Raw genomic sequence first — 12,519 nt, 5'->3', positions numbered from 1 at the left:
CACTTGTAGTACACTATGGGTTCAAATGTACTATAAGTAGTATCTAAATACATTTTTTAAAAACAGAGTTAGTATATTAAAAGCACATTTAAGTTCATATTTCATTGTGTCTCAAAATAGCACAGTTGAGTACACTTAGATGTTCTTAAGATTATCTTAAGAAGTACTAAAGAAGAATCTTTAGTATATTAAGTACAAAATTAGTGCACAAAAATAGAGCACTTTAAGTACATTTTAGAAATGTACTTTTTTTTCACCTGGGAAGAGCCATGCAAGCTTTGCAACAGCGCTATGGACAGCCCCGACAACTGGTACAGGGAGAAATTGGCAATATTCTCCGCACACCTCCACTGAAAGCAGGGGATGCAAGGTTTTGAGGACTTTGCATTATCAGTTAGTACTCTTGTTGGCCTCCTTAATACATTGGAGGGGTCTTCCAAGACGGAGCTTATGTGTGGTTCCCATGTCGACAGGTTGCTCACTAAGCTTCCGTCCTCTCGTAGAGATAGCTTTGTTGAATACTGTATGACCAAGGGCATTATCCAGAATGGGACTGATAGAACCTACACTCTTCCTGAGTTTGCAGAGTGGCTCGAGAGAAAAATCACAAGCGCTTCAGGTATCAAGGAGAGCAGCTGATCTCTACAGTTCAGATAGACCTCGCTCTGAGAATAAAGAACAGAAGACCCTGAAGCCACCAAAGATACAGTCCACAATCTACTATGGCATAGATCATGCGACAGAAAAGCCCTCCGCCTCATCTACCTCGTCTTTCCAGACAAAGAAAGAGCAGACAAAAGCCAAGAAACAGGAAAGCTTTAAGCCGTACTGCCCCTTCTGCAAATGCCAACAGCATTACCTCAATTCTTGTCCTGAATTTGGTAAACTAAACATTGCACAAATAACAGCATGGATAAAGGACAACAACAGATGCTGGAGATGTGGTAGAGGTCATGAGCCTGCAAACTGCACCCTGAAAAGGCCATGTCCCAATTGTGGTGAACACCACTTGTCAATTCTTCATGAAACCGCATCCAACATCAACAAGAGCATCCTTACTGTGAATACAGTACCTGTGAATACAGTACAGTCCTGTTGCAGTTAGCACAAGTTTGGGCTGGGCCATCCAGGGTCCAACTATATTCCTTGACCAGCCATTGGAAACTACTTGTCTGAACATCTCACTGTTCCGCTCTCCCACACAAGATCTGTCTCATCATGTTGAAAAGTTATGGCAAGTAGACATACTTTCCTTTCAGCCTGTGAAAGACATGACACGATCCAAGCAGGACAGAGATGCTCTTCAAATGCTGGAAGCAAAAACGAAGAGAGTAGAAGTGGATGGAGTCCCTCGCTATGCAGTTCCTCTTCTTTGCAAAGGGAATGCAAAGGTCTTGCATGCAGGTCCAGAATCAGTCATGGCTCTTCTAAGAGCCACTGAGTGCCGTTTGAATTGAAATTCAGAGCTTGCAGAAGTCTACAAGAAAGAAATATACAAACTGGAGCAGGCAGGGTATGCAACAAAACTCACTCCTGAAGAGGCTAAGGATACAGATGAGTCATGGTTTATTCCCCACCACCTTGTGCATCACAACAACAAAGCCAGGGTTGTGTTCAGCTGTTCTTATAAGTTCCACCAAGCTTCACTGAATGATCAGTTACTCCTAGGACCTACATTGGGTCCATCATTGCTGGAAGTTCTTCTCAGATTCAGACAATATCCTGTGGCCATCAATGGGGACATTTGTTCAATATTTCACCAAGTGCGCCTCCTTTCGGAAGATCAGCCTTTGTTGCGCTTCTTGTGGGGAGATCTGGAAAGGGAGAGAAGTCCTGACATCTATGAGTGGCGTGTTCTTCCATTTGGGACCACATGCAGTCCATGCTGTGCCATCTACGCCCTCCAGTGTCATGTCATGGACTATCGCGAAGGCAATGAAGAGATAGTAGATTCTGTATTGAAATCCTTCTATGTGGATAACTGTTTGGCCTCATCGGTTGTGGGAAGGGACTGCAAACAGCTCATAGACAAGATGAGAGCTTTACTATCTGCTGGGGGGTTTGAAATAAGACAATGGACCAGTAACTACCCAGAGGTAATTGCTCATCTACCAACTGAAGCAAGGTCGGAAAGCTGTGAGCTACTGTAAACAAAACAGACCCACAAGAGTCTATACTTGGGCTCTCTTGGCACTGCCCTTCCGACAAGCTTGGCTATCGAAATCGCCCACTATCCACAGAGGAGCCCACCATGCGCAATATTTATAGAGTGCTAGCCTCTCAATATGACCCTCTTGGTTATATTTTGCCTTATACCACCCGGGTTAAAATCCTTGTTCAAGCTCTGTGGATAAACGAAAGAGGCTGGGATAACTGCATTGGAAAGGAGATGCTCGACAAATGGCAAGAGTGGACCAATGAACTGCAGTATCTTTCCATGGTAGGCATGCAAAGGTGCTGTTTTCCAGTCTGTCCAGAACCTGACAATGACAAGATCGAGTTGCATGTATTCTGTGATGCCTCTGAGAGGGCTTACGGTTCAGTGGCATATCTGCGTCTACAAGACAAAGAGGGTAGGATTCATACCTCATTTGTTATGGCCAGATCCCGTGTTGCACCCAAAAAGCAACTATCAATGCCCCGACTGGAACTGTGTGGTGCCCTTACTGGAGCACAACTGGCTAAACTCCTCTTAACTGAAATTAGCCTACCCATCCATAACACTATTTTCTGGACAGACTCCACCACAGTTCTCACTTGGATCAAATCTGAATCCTGTCACTACAAGGTGTTTGTTGGCACACGGATTGCCGAAATACAGGAGTTGACCAGTGCAGCGAACTGGAGATATGTGGAATCAGATCTAAACCCTGCTGATGATATTACAAGAGGGAAATTTCTTTATGAACTCTCTAAGGTATGTCAGTGGAATCAGGGCCCTTACTTCCTCCAGCAGTCACCAGAAAACTGGCCCACACCACCTACCTTATCCTCAACTGATGAGAATGAGCTAGGAAAGTCATTTTTCTGTGCTCATGTTGCTGTTCTTCACTCCTCCCTACCAGATCCAGAGCAGCACCCAACATGGTCAGACTTGGTTCAAGCTACGTACCAGTCTGTACATGGGGCCTTAGCACCCTCAATGTCAGCTTCACAACGCATTGATACTGAACTGCTTCTTCTCAGACAAGGTCAGCAGGATAGTTTCCCTGATGAAGTCCATGCACTTCAGAATGGCAAGGTCATATGTGCTAGCAGTAGGTTAAGTACTTTGTCACCTAAATATGATCAAACCTTGGGAGTAATTTGGGTAGGAGGTCGCCTTCGCAAAGCTGAGAAACTTGATGTTGATACCTTACATTCCATTGTATTAGCACCTGATCACCCCATCACTAAACATCATCCAAGACTACGACAACAGGCTACTTCATCCAGGTCCTGAGCGTGTCTTCACAGAGTTGCGAAGAGCTTACTGGATTATCCGAGGCAGACAAGCCATAAAGAAATATCAACACCAGTGCAGAGAATGCAGGAAATGGTGCAGTAATCCAGTCAACGCTAAAATGGCTGATCTCCCCGCTGCTCGTCTTCGCGTATACCAGCCACCTTTCTGGTCAGCTGGAGTCGATTGCTTCGGACCATTTACAGTAAAGATAGGCAGAAGACATGAAAAATGATGGGGAATCATTTTCAAGTGTCTCACCACAAGGTGTATCCACTTAGACATCCTGCATAATATGGATACTGACTCCTTTCTCATGGCTTTACGTCGCTTCGTTGCTCAACGAGGCAAACCCTTCGAGTTAATATCCGACCAGGGTACACATTTTTCCAAGAAACTTTCTCTGCACTTGAGCCAGAAATCAAAGAAAAACTGAGTGAACAGAGTATTTCCTTTAAATTTTAATCCTCCACATGCACCTCATTTCGGTGGAGCCTGGGAGCTTGAAATACGCTCTATTAAATCCTGTCTTCAAGTAGTACTTAAGGATCAATGGGTATGTATCATCAGAAATATCTGACATAGACCCAGTTACTCCAAATCTCTTGCTGATGGGGCGGCAGGATGCCTCTCTCCCTCAAGTGGTTTATAGCACAAGAGAATTGCTTGGAAAGAGTAAATGGCGACATAGTCAAGTCATAGCTGACCAATTCTGGAAACAGTTCATTCAGAACTACTTGCCAAGTCTACAACCCCGTGCTAAATGGCAAAAATCTACACCAAATCTATCAGTGGGACAAGTAGTTATGGTTGTGGACTCTAAACTGCCATGAGCCCTCTGGCCCATAGGCAGAGTAAACCAAGTTGTTCTGGGAACAAGCAGCGACGGAATAGGGATAGGTTTCCTTATACTTACCGGTGTACCTCATTTATACATCCGCACACTGGGAAACCTTTCCCTATTAAAGGAATAATAAGCTGTAAAACTAAAGCAGTCATTTACCTTATAACATGCCCTTGTGGGAAATCATATGTCGGTAAAACAACACGTGAGTTGAAAACGCGCATTGCTGAGCATCGTAGCACAATTCGATGTAGAAACATGAACTATCCACTGTCTGCACATTTTGTTGAGTCTAACCATCCCATTTCCTCTCTACGTTATGTAGGTATTGAGAGAGTTCCTTTACGGAGGAGAGGTGGGGATCTTGATCGTATTTTACTCAAACGTGAAGCTTACTGGATACATAAATTAAGAACTCTTGCTCCTTACGGTCTGAATGTTGACTTTGATCTAAGCTGTTTTCTATAAATGTTTTTTCTTTTGATGTTGGTGATGTTTCTATTGATAAATATTGGATAATGTTGTTGTACATTTATTCTTGTCATGTTCTATTTGACAGTTTTTTTTTTTTTTTTTTTTAGAATGATTAATTGATTGATTGTATATTTAAATGAGATTAATTGTATGCACCTGTTAATGATTGTCTATTTATGCTCTTTTTACTCTGAGCGAAATTATACCTTGACAAAAGCTTTATGCCTATGTGAATAAAACTTTCTGCAAGTGAGTGTGCAATCTTTCATATAGCAATAAACACAATCAAACCGGACAAAATATAACCATTTAGCCACAAAAAACACGAAAAAAAAAATCAAGGAAAAAAACGTCAGACAGGCAAATCTCGTGGTCTCGCGAATCCAGCCGCTTTGCTTCTGAAATGCTTCTGGTGTGAGTTGACACCGCTCAGAGGACGGAACAAAACCTTGCAGGAGCTGTAACGCGCCACAGATGCGTGCAGTGTAAACGAGGCTTAAAGGTGGCATTCCAATCGCCCATTCATGGCAGCAAACTCTCTCAACCTCTGTTGGTATAGCTTCGCATATCCCGCATGAGCACCACCACGGCGGCGCGTTACGGCTGCGACGCGGCTACCGGAGCTGATCTGCGGCCACTCTAGTCAATGCTTGTGTTTACACCAGCCGCACTGCGGCACGTTTCAGAAGTGGCTCGCCGCGCCGCTTCGCTAAAGATAGGCGGCAAGTCTATTTTTGACAGTGCAGTGTAAATAAGGGGTCATCATGAGCTCTCCGTCTCCTCAGTTCTGTTGTTTGAGCCGCTGCTGCAGCCTCCTCTATCTCCCGGAGTTCCTCGTTGGTATTCCGGCTCAAACAAATATGGCTGAGCAAAAAACTCAGTGTCCTCTTTGCTTATATCGAAATCCTTGAACATTTTTCTTTACAAATCCTAGTTTTGTACTTTTAATTCGTGACCGGTATTTTGTTTTGCTCTCTCCTCTGCGCTTCCGTGTTCGTCACCGGAGCTTACGCTGCGCAGGCGTCCTACGTCATAAGCTGGGATGCCACTCTTTCATGAACGCGCGTATGATGGTTAGCGGAATCTAGAGATTGCAGTTTATAAAGTTTTAAATATGGATATTTTTCTGACACAAACGCATTGCTTCACTTCAGAAGGCCTTTATTAACCCCCTGGAGCCGTGTGGACTTCTTTTATAATGGATGGGTGCAATTTTTTGGACTTCAAATTTTGGGGCACCATCCACTCCCATTATAAAGCATGGATTATCCAGGACATTATTTAATATAACTCCGAATGTATTCGTCTGAAAGAAGAATGTCATATACACCTAGGATGGTTTGAGGGTGAGTAAATCATGGGGGAATTTTCATTTTTGGGACTATCCTTTTAAGGAGTTTTACTCCTTTCATTCTGTTTTCTCCTGTGTGCGTGTAATTGACCATGTAAATGCATTTGTTTGATATTTAAAGATTATTTTGTATGACTTAAGTTTGGCCTAAATGTGTTTATTTTCATCCTTGTTATATTTCCTTTTTAGGCATGTGCTTTAGTTATTTAAATGTGCATTTGATGGCCTAATGTTTTGTTTAGATTACCTTATTGCCTTTGAATTCAATGTAACATTTTGTAGTTGCCTTTAAAGTTGTAGTTCGGCCAGGTGCAGGTGGCCAGCCAGACAGGCTTGAAGACTCCGCGGTGGAGCAGACGACCCCCAGGGCAGATCTAGCAACACTGGAATCCACCATGGCTCATCAGTTGAAACTGAAACAGGAAGCACAGAGAGGTTAGTGTTGGCCGGTCATGTCGAGGCAGACAGGGAACTCAGGGACAACCACCGTGGTTGTATTAGGGCAGACAGGGAACTCAGGGGCAACCTCCGTGGTCGTATCAATACAGACAGGAAGTTCATAGGTCACAAGGCTGGGCTCTGGGACAGAAGCAAACTCTGGAGTGGACTCATGGACTGAGGTGGACTCTGGAGTGAATTCTTGGGTTGAGGCGGGCTCTAGAGTGGACTCATAGGCTGGAGTGGTCTCTGGAGCTGACTAATGGGCTGGAGAGCAGTGTGCGGCCCAAACACACAAAATGGCCATAGCTGTAACGGGTAGTACCAAGGAAAAGGGAATTACCTCTGGGACGGACAGTGCAGGCACTGGCAGGCTTGAGAGTGCTGAGGCCGGTGGGCTAGATGGTGCTGGTCTAGGGATGCTGGCTTCATGTATCAACATCAATGGCGTGTCCTCCAGACTTGAAGCCAGTCTCAAAAGTTTAGGGAAAGCCTTAATATCTTCATGTGCAGTGCTCAGGACAACTGGGAACACAGATGTGGCGTCCATGACAGCTGAAGACTCTGGTGAGGCACCCGTGAAGGCTGGAGACTCTGGCATAGCGGACATGACGACTGGAGGCTTGGGTGTGGCAGCCATCTTGTCCGAAGACACAGGCGACAGGAGCGGCCAGATAACAAGGGGATGCGGTCCAATAAATGTCCATGGCAGGGATTGTGACAACAGGATAGAGGCTCAGTGAGTGGATATAGTGTGTTCTTTATGATCAGGATAATAAATAGTCATTTGTTTATTCAAGAAATTTGCTGGAAGAGAGAGAATGAGATCATGACAATTACAGATGGATGTTTTCTATTTAAATTTCATTGGTTCATTGAATGTGACCTGTAAACTGCATGTACATACACTGTCAGTGCTAAATAACGAAAAAAAAAACCCACATTGAATGGGGTGAAGAAAACAGATTTAATTTCTTTTTAAAAGACAATGTCAGACATAACAAATAAGCATCATTGCAGCTTATGGATAAAATCACTTGATTACAATTGTGTTGTTAAAGTTTAGAGTAAACATCACAAAAAAAATGTCAAAAACATGACAATTATATTTTAAGAATATTTGTCACAGTATTGTATCTGTACCATCTATATTGTTAGATCACAGAATGTCACTTTTGAACAAGGCCACCCCAGTTGTGCTGAATAACATTCATTAAGCCAAAACCCAGGATAGAGAGGTTGAGTGAATGTGGTGTGGACTCTGTGAATGAGGGTCATTTTGTCAGAGACCCTGTAGAAGGACAGAGTTCCTGCACTGTGATCCACATACACTCCTATTCTAGAGGAGCTGGAGACTACAGGGAGTTTAGTCTGTGTGTTATTATGCCAGAATGAGCAACTGGATTTAGAACAGAACAAACTCCATGACTGATCATTATATCCAAATCTACACTTACCTCCCCACCCCTTCCTGCTGATGCTCTTACATGACACTGATATAGCCACTTTACCATTCCACTCAACCTCCCAGTAACAGCGTCCACACACACTCTCTCTACACAACACCTGAGGATGACAATCAAATCTGTCTGGATGATCAGGATACGGCTGTTCTTTACGAGTGTATTTAATCACTCTGTTCCCTTCAGACAGTTCCAGGTTTTCATTCACTGTGTTTAAATCCAAAGTGAGTTGACGGGAATCTGATTAAGATAAAACACATAATCTGCATCTATCAAGTAATACATAACTTTCAGTCATAAAAATAAAACACCAGGGATTAATTACATTTAGGATTTTATATACATGAAGAGTAACAGTAATGTTAGATACTTTAGGGAAAAAGATTCACAACATCTGCCTCACTGTTATCAACATCATAACATCATTGAGTTGGTGTGTCTGGAGCTGACCAGCAGAAATTATAGTTGGTTAAAATTTCAGAACTGAAAAGTCAAATCACATTTTCTATTTATTTTTAGTCTTGTTCAAATGTTTTAAAATAACTTTTCAGTAGCTGTACAGTTGAGCTAAAGGTCAATTTTAATGTTTCTCTGTCAAAACAGAACCTAGAAGTGAGTAATGAACATAAGTGACCAGACCAGGGGCCGGTTGCACCAGCTGGACGAAAATAAAGTGAAAATAAAGATAAATAAAAAAGTTGAGACAATGGCGTGTCTGGTATACAGGCTACACGATCAGTGGGCTTTCCGGTGTGAAAGAGTAATGAGAGACCGCACCAATCCTAGATGCTAGATATATATGGAGACAAAGAATTTATTGAAAGGTTTCGTTTCAGCAGGTTGCATATACTTACTGAATAACGTTAGCTCAATAATTTTTCTTGTTTCACAATCCGAGTAATTTAATTTTCTTTTTTTCGGCTCATCAGTCATTTTTCATCTATTCATTGGAGCCAATAAATTCAAATTTGTAACCAGCGAACGGCGTCTCAACTTACAGTGCTGTAGAACATGCCAGTGTGTACGCGCATAGTCTACATAGGCGCATAGGTACCTGTGCCTAGTCGTAGTTTTAGATGGTGCAACAGGTGTAAATATTCATCGGAAAGCTGGATGTAACTAAGTCCAGTGTAGAGCTTACACCCAACTTTTTTACATCCAGCTGGTGCAACCGGCCCCAGGACTTTCCACTAACCCAGTAAGATAAAACTAAATATCATGTGATTAATCCTGATGGTTTTTTTTCTCCATTCTGTCACCTAATGGAGTTTCGGTTCCTTGCCACTGTCACCTCTGGTTTGCTTAGTTGGGGACACTTAATATTCAACAGTAATATTGATTTGACTGCACTGACACTATTGGATGAGAACTGAACTGAGCTGGATGACATCACAGTTTTTTGCAGAACTGCTTTATATGATGATCTTAACAATGGAACCACTGATCTATATAAATGTCATTTATATAGATCAGTGGTTCCGTTGAACTGACATCAGCCGAACAATGACACTATTTTCGTTTAGTGCTGCTGTACAGCCGAAATGAACTGTTTTCTATATAACTAAAGCACTATATAAATAAAGGTGACTTGACTACAGTTTATTGTACTTTGAATATTAACAGAGTAAATGTATCTAGTGAAAATCAAGAGTGTTGTATGCTGTTCAACACAGTTTAGTTGATGTAAGAATTAAAGTCTATCTCTTTATGTACATGTATGATCATAGAGACTTACATTGGAGGAACTCCTCATGGGTCTTGGATTCAGGGGTGGGAATGATGTTACTGTTTCTCACTATGGAAACCAACAGACTTTTTATAGTAAACATTGTATTGTATGCATTGTCTTTCCACATGACATCATATGATACAGTATATGTCAGGAAATGTAAAACTTACCTCTACCAGATATCATTTTTATCTCCTCTCTGCAGAAATGCTCCAGTTTCTCTCTCAGATGAGACACAGACTTACCAACATCATCAAAAGAGAGACGAGAACTGACAGTGATGCTGGATGAGTCTGTAGATCCAGGAGGGACAGAGAGAGACTGGAAACTCTACACAGACACAAATACACAATAAAAACAACAGCTAAAGACAGAAACATTTGATAGAAAATACAATCTCTTCCCTTTCTAAAGACCAGTGTCCTGTTTGTCAGATTTCTGTTACCTGGAGGAAATGGATGTGATGGTCTGTGTGTGAAAGCTGCTCCAGCTCATTGTCTCTCCTCCTCAGATCATCAATCTCCTGCTCCAGTCGCTCCAGTCGTCCTTCAGCTCGACTCACTGCAGTCTTTTCCTGGTCTCTGATCAGCTGTGTCACCTCAGAGCGGCTTCTCTCAATGGAGCGGATCAGCTCAGTAAAGATCCTCTCACTGTCCTCCACTGCTGCCTGTGCAGAGCGCTGTTAGGACACAGAGAGAGATGCATTAGCCTGTTCCCCACACAGCCTGTTCCCCACAGTGGGCTTCAATGGGACTGGAAAGAGCTCCAGCACTGGCTCCTCAATGATTGCTTGAGGAGAGTCCTAACTGAGTCTGAAACAGCTCTTCCAGCAGCCAGCAGTTGTTCTTCTGCTCAAAACTCACCTTGTGAGACTCCACAACCTCTCTCAGATCCTCAAGCTGCTTCAGTTTCTCCTGGATTCTCTGATGGAATTTTCTCTGGGTTTCCTCCAGCTGTCTCTATAGGATTTGAATATACAGTCAATATACAGCTCATTACATGTGCCACTTGGAGGGAATGTCACAAAAAACAGTTTTAAAGATGAGCAAATATGTGTAGAAATTACATTATCTGTCTTATTTAAGAACTGTTTGAAAAATGATCTTCGAATATATATTATTTAATTATGAAAAAACATTTATTATTCAACATAACTACTCATAGTTCACACCTGTTTCTCAGTCCTCTCTGCTGCAGCTAATACAGTGTCATGGTTTTTGTGTTCATCCACCATACACAGATAACATATACACTGTTGATCAGTACGACAGTAAATCTCCAGTAGTTTCTCATGTTGAGGGCAGATCATCTCCTGCAGTCGTCTAGTGGCGTCCATTAGATTGTGTCTCTTACCTTTGAAGAAACTCTCATGTTGTTCCAGATGATTTTGACAGTAAGAGTTCAGACACACCAGACAGGACTTGATGGCTTTGTTTTTGTCCCCAGTACAGATGTCACACTCCACATCTCCAGATCCAGTGTAACATTGAGCAGGACGAGCAGCTTGTCGTTTTGTCTTCTTGAGTTTCTCCACCACTTCAGCCAGCATGGTGTTTTTACCTAAAACAGGTCTTGGAGTGAAGGTCTGTCTGCACTGAGGACAGCTGTAGACTCCCTTCTGATCATCCTGATCCCAGAACCCTGTAATACAGCTCATACAGTAACTGTGTCCACAGTGAATGGTCACTGGATTCTTCAGTAGATCCAGACAGATTGAACAGCTGAACTGATCCTGAGCCAAAAAAACACTGGATTCTGCCATTTTATTTCACACTCACAGACAGGGAGACATCCACGACATCTTAGTTTCGATTTCTCTGAACTGAAACAATTCCTGGTTTTAAAGCGTGTGCAATTGTGCCAGTCATATAATATACACGACCGCTAGATGGCAGTCTTATGCAGAAACTCACTAGAACAGTTTATAACAGTGGTCTTAAACTCAATTCCTGGAGGGTCACAGCTCTGCAGATTTTAGCTCCAACCAGCTTCAGCTCACACCTGATGGAAGTTTCTAGTAATCCTGAAGACCTTGATTAGCTGGATCAGGTGTGTTTGATTAGGGTTGGAGCAAAACTGTACAGAGCTGTGGCCCTCCAGGAATTGAGTTTGAGACCACTGGTTTATGAGATTACTAGATACATACTGTTGTGTAATATGCATAAGAATACAATTACCCTGCCTCATTGTTTGATGTATTTACCTAATATATTATGTCTAATGCTTTATTATTTTATTTCCTGGAAAAGAAAAAAATTGCCTTATATGGGCAATTGTGTAACTGTTACATGGGTTTTGTATTTATAATACAATGAATATAACATTTAAATGATGTCTTACAGTCTTCAGCCAATAGTACTGTGAGTGCTGGAGAGCGTTGCAGTTATGTGTGTGCAGAAGATTTTGTTTTGTAGTTAAATTCGAGGTCAAAGAAATAAGGATGAGACAGCTTTGTTGTTTAAGTATTTTAATAAGAATATGTTTTGTTAAGAAAAAGAAAACACTTTGTTGTTTTAAATATTTTATTAAGAATGTGTTCATTTAGAAAAGACCACACATTGTTGTATTGTTTTTATTAAGAATGTTTTATTAAGAAAATTAAGACCTCACTTTGCTTGTATTAATGATTTTATGAAGAATGTGGTTAAGAAAATATTGTATTTGTTTTATTAAGAATATGTTTATTAAGAGAAAAAAGAGAAAGAAAAAACATGTATTAGAAAGAGCACTGATAAGAGAAAAAAAAAGAAAAGAGAATACATTACCAGGAGATGATGG

General features: G+C 41.8%; 1 protein-coding gene across 2 annotated transcripts; it reads right to left on the bottom strand.

The window, feature by feature from the left end:
- Nucleotides 1–7,374: 7,374 nt before the first annotated feature.
- Nucleotides 7,375–11,587, bottom strand: LOC127495183 (tripartite motif-containing protein 16-like). 2 transcript variants are annotated; one of them, XM_051861863.1, is made up of 6 exons: nt 11,095–11,333; nt 10,605–10,700; nt 10,187–10,420; nt 9,912–10,071; nt 9,748–9,807; nt 7,375–8,252 (listed from the first exon to the last, which is right to left on the bottom strand). In XM_051861863.1, the coding sequence occupies exons 1-6, from the start codon at nt 11,110–11,112 to the stop codon at nt 7,696–7,698; spliced, it is 1,125 nt and encodes a 374-aa protein (XP_051717823.1). In that variant the 5' UTR covers nt 11,113–11,333; the 3' UTR covers nt 7,375–7,695. The 2 variants fall into 2 exon arrangements, with proteins under 2 accessions (XP_051717823.1, XP_051717814.1); XM_051861854.1 differs by having other exon boundaries at nt 7,376–8,252; nt 10,913–11,587.
- Nucleotides 11,588–12,519: the final 932 nt, after the last annotated feature.

This window comes from Ctenopharyngodon idella, chromosome 2 (assembly GCF_019924925.1).
Source record: "Ctenopharyngodon idella isolate HZGC_01 chromosome 2, HZGC01, whole genome shotgun sequence".
Classification (NCBI taxonomy): Eukaryota; Metazoa; Chordata; class Actinopteri; order Cypriniformes; family Xenocyprididae; genus Ctenopharyngodon; species Ctenopharyngodon idella.
Note: the sequence above shows the minus strand (reverse complement) of the source record. Positions and strands in the feature narration are given on the sequence as shown.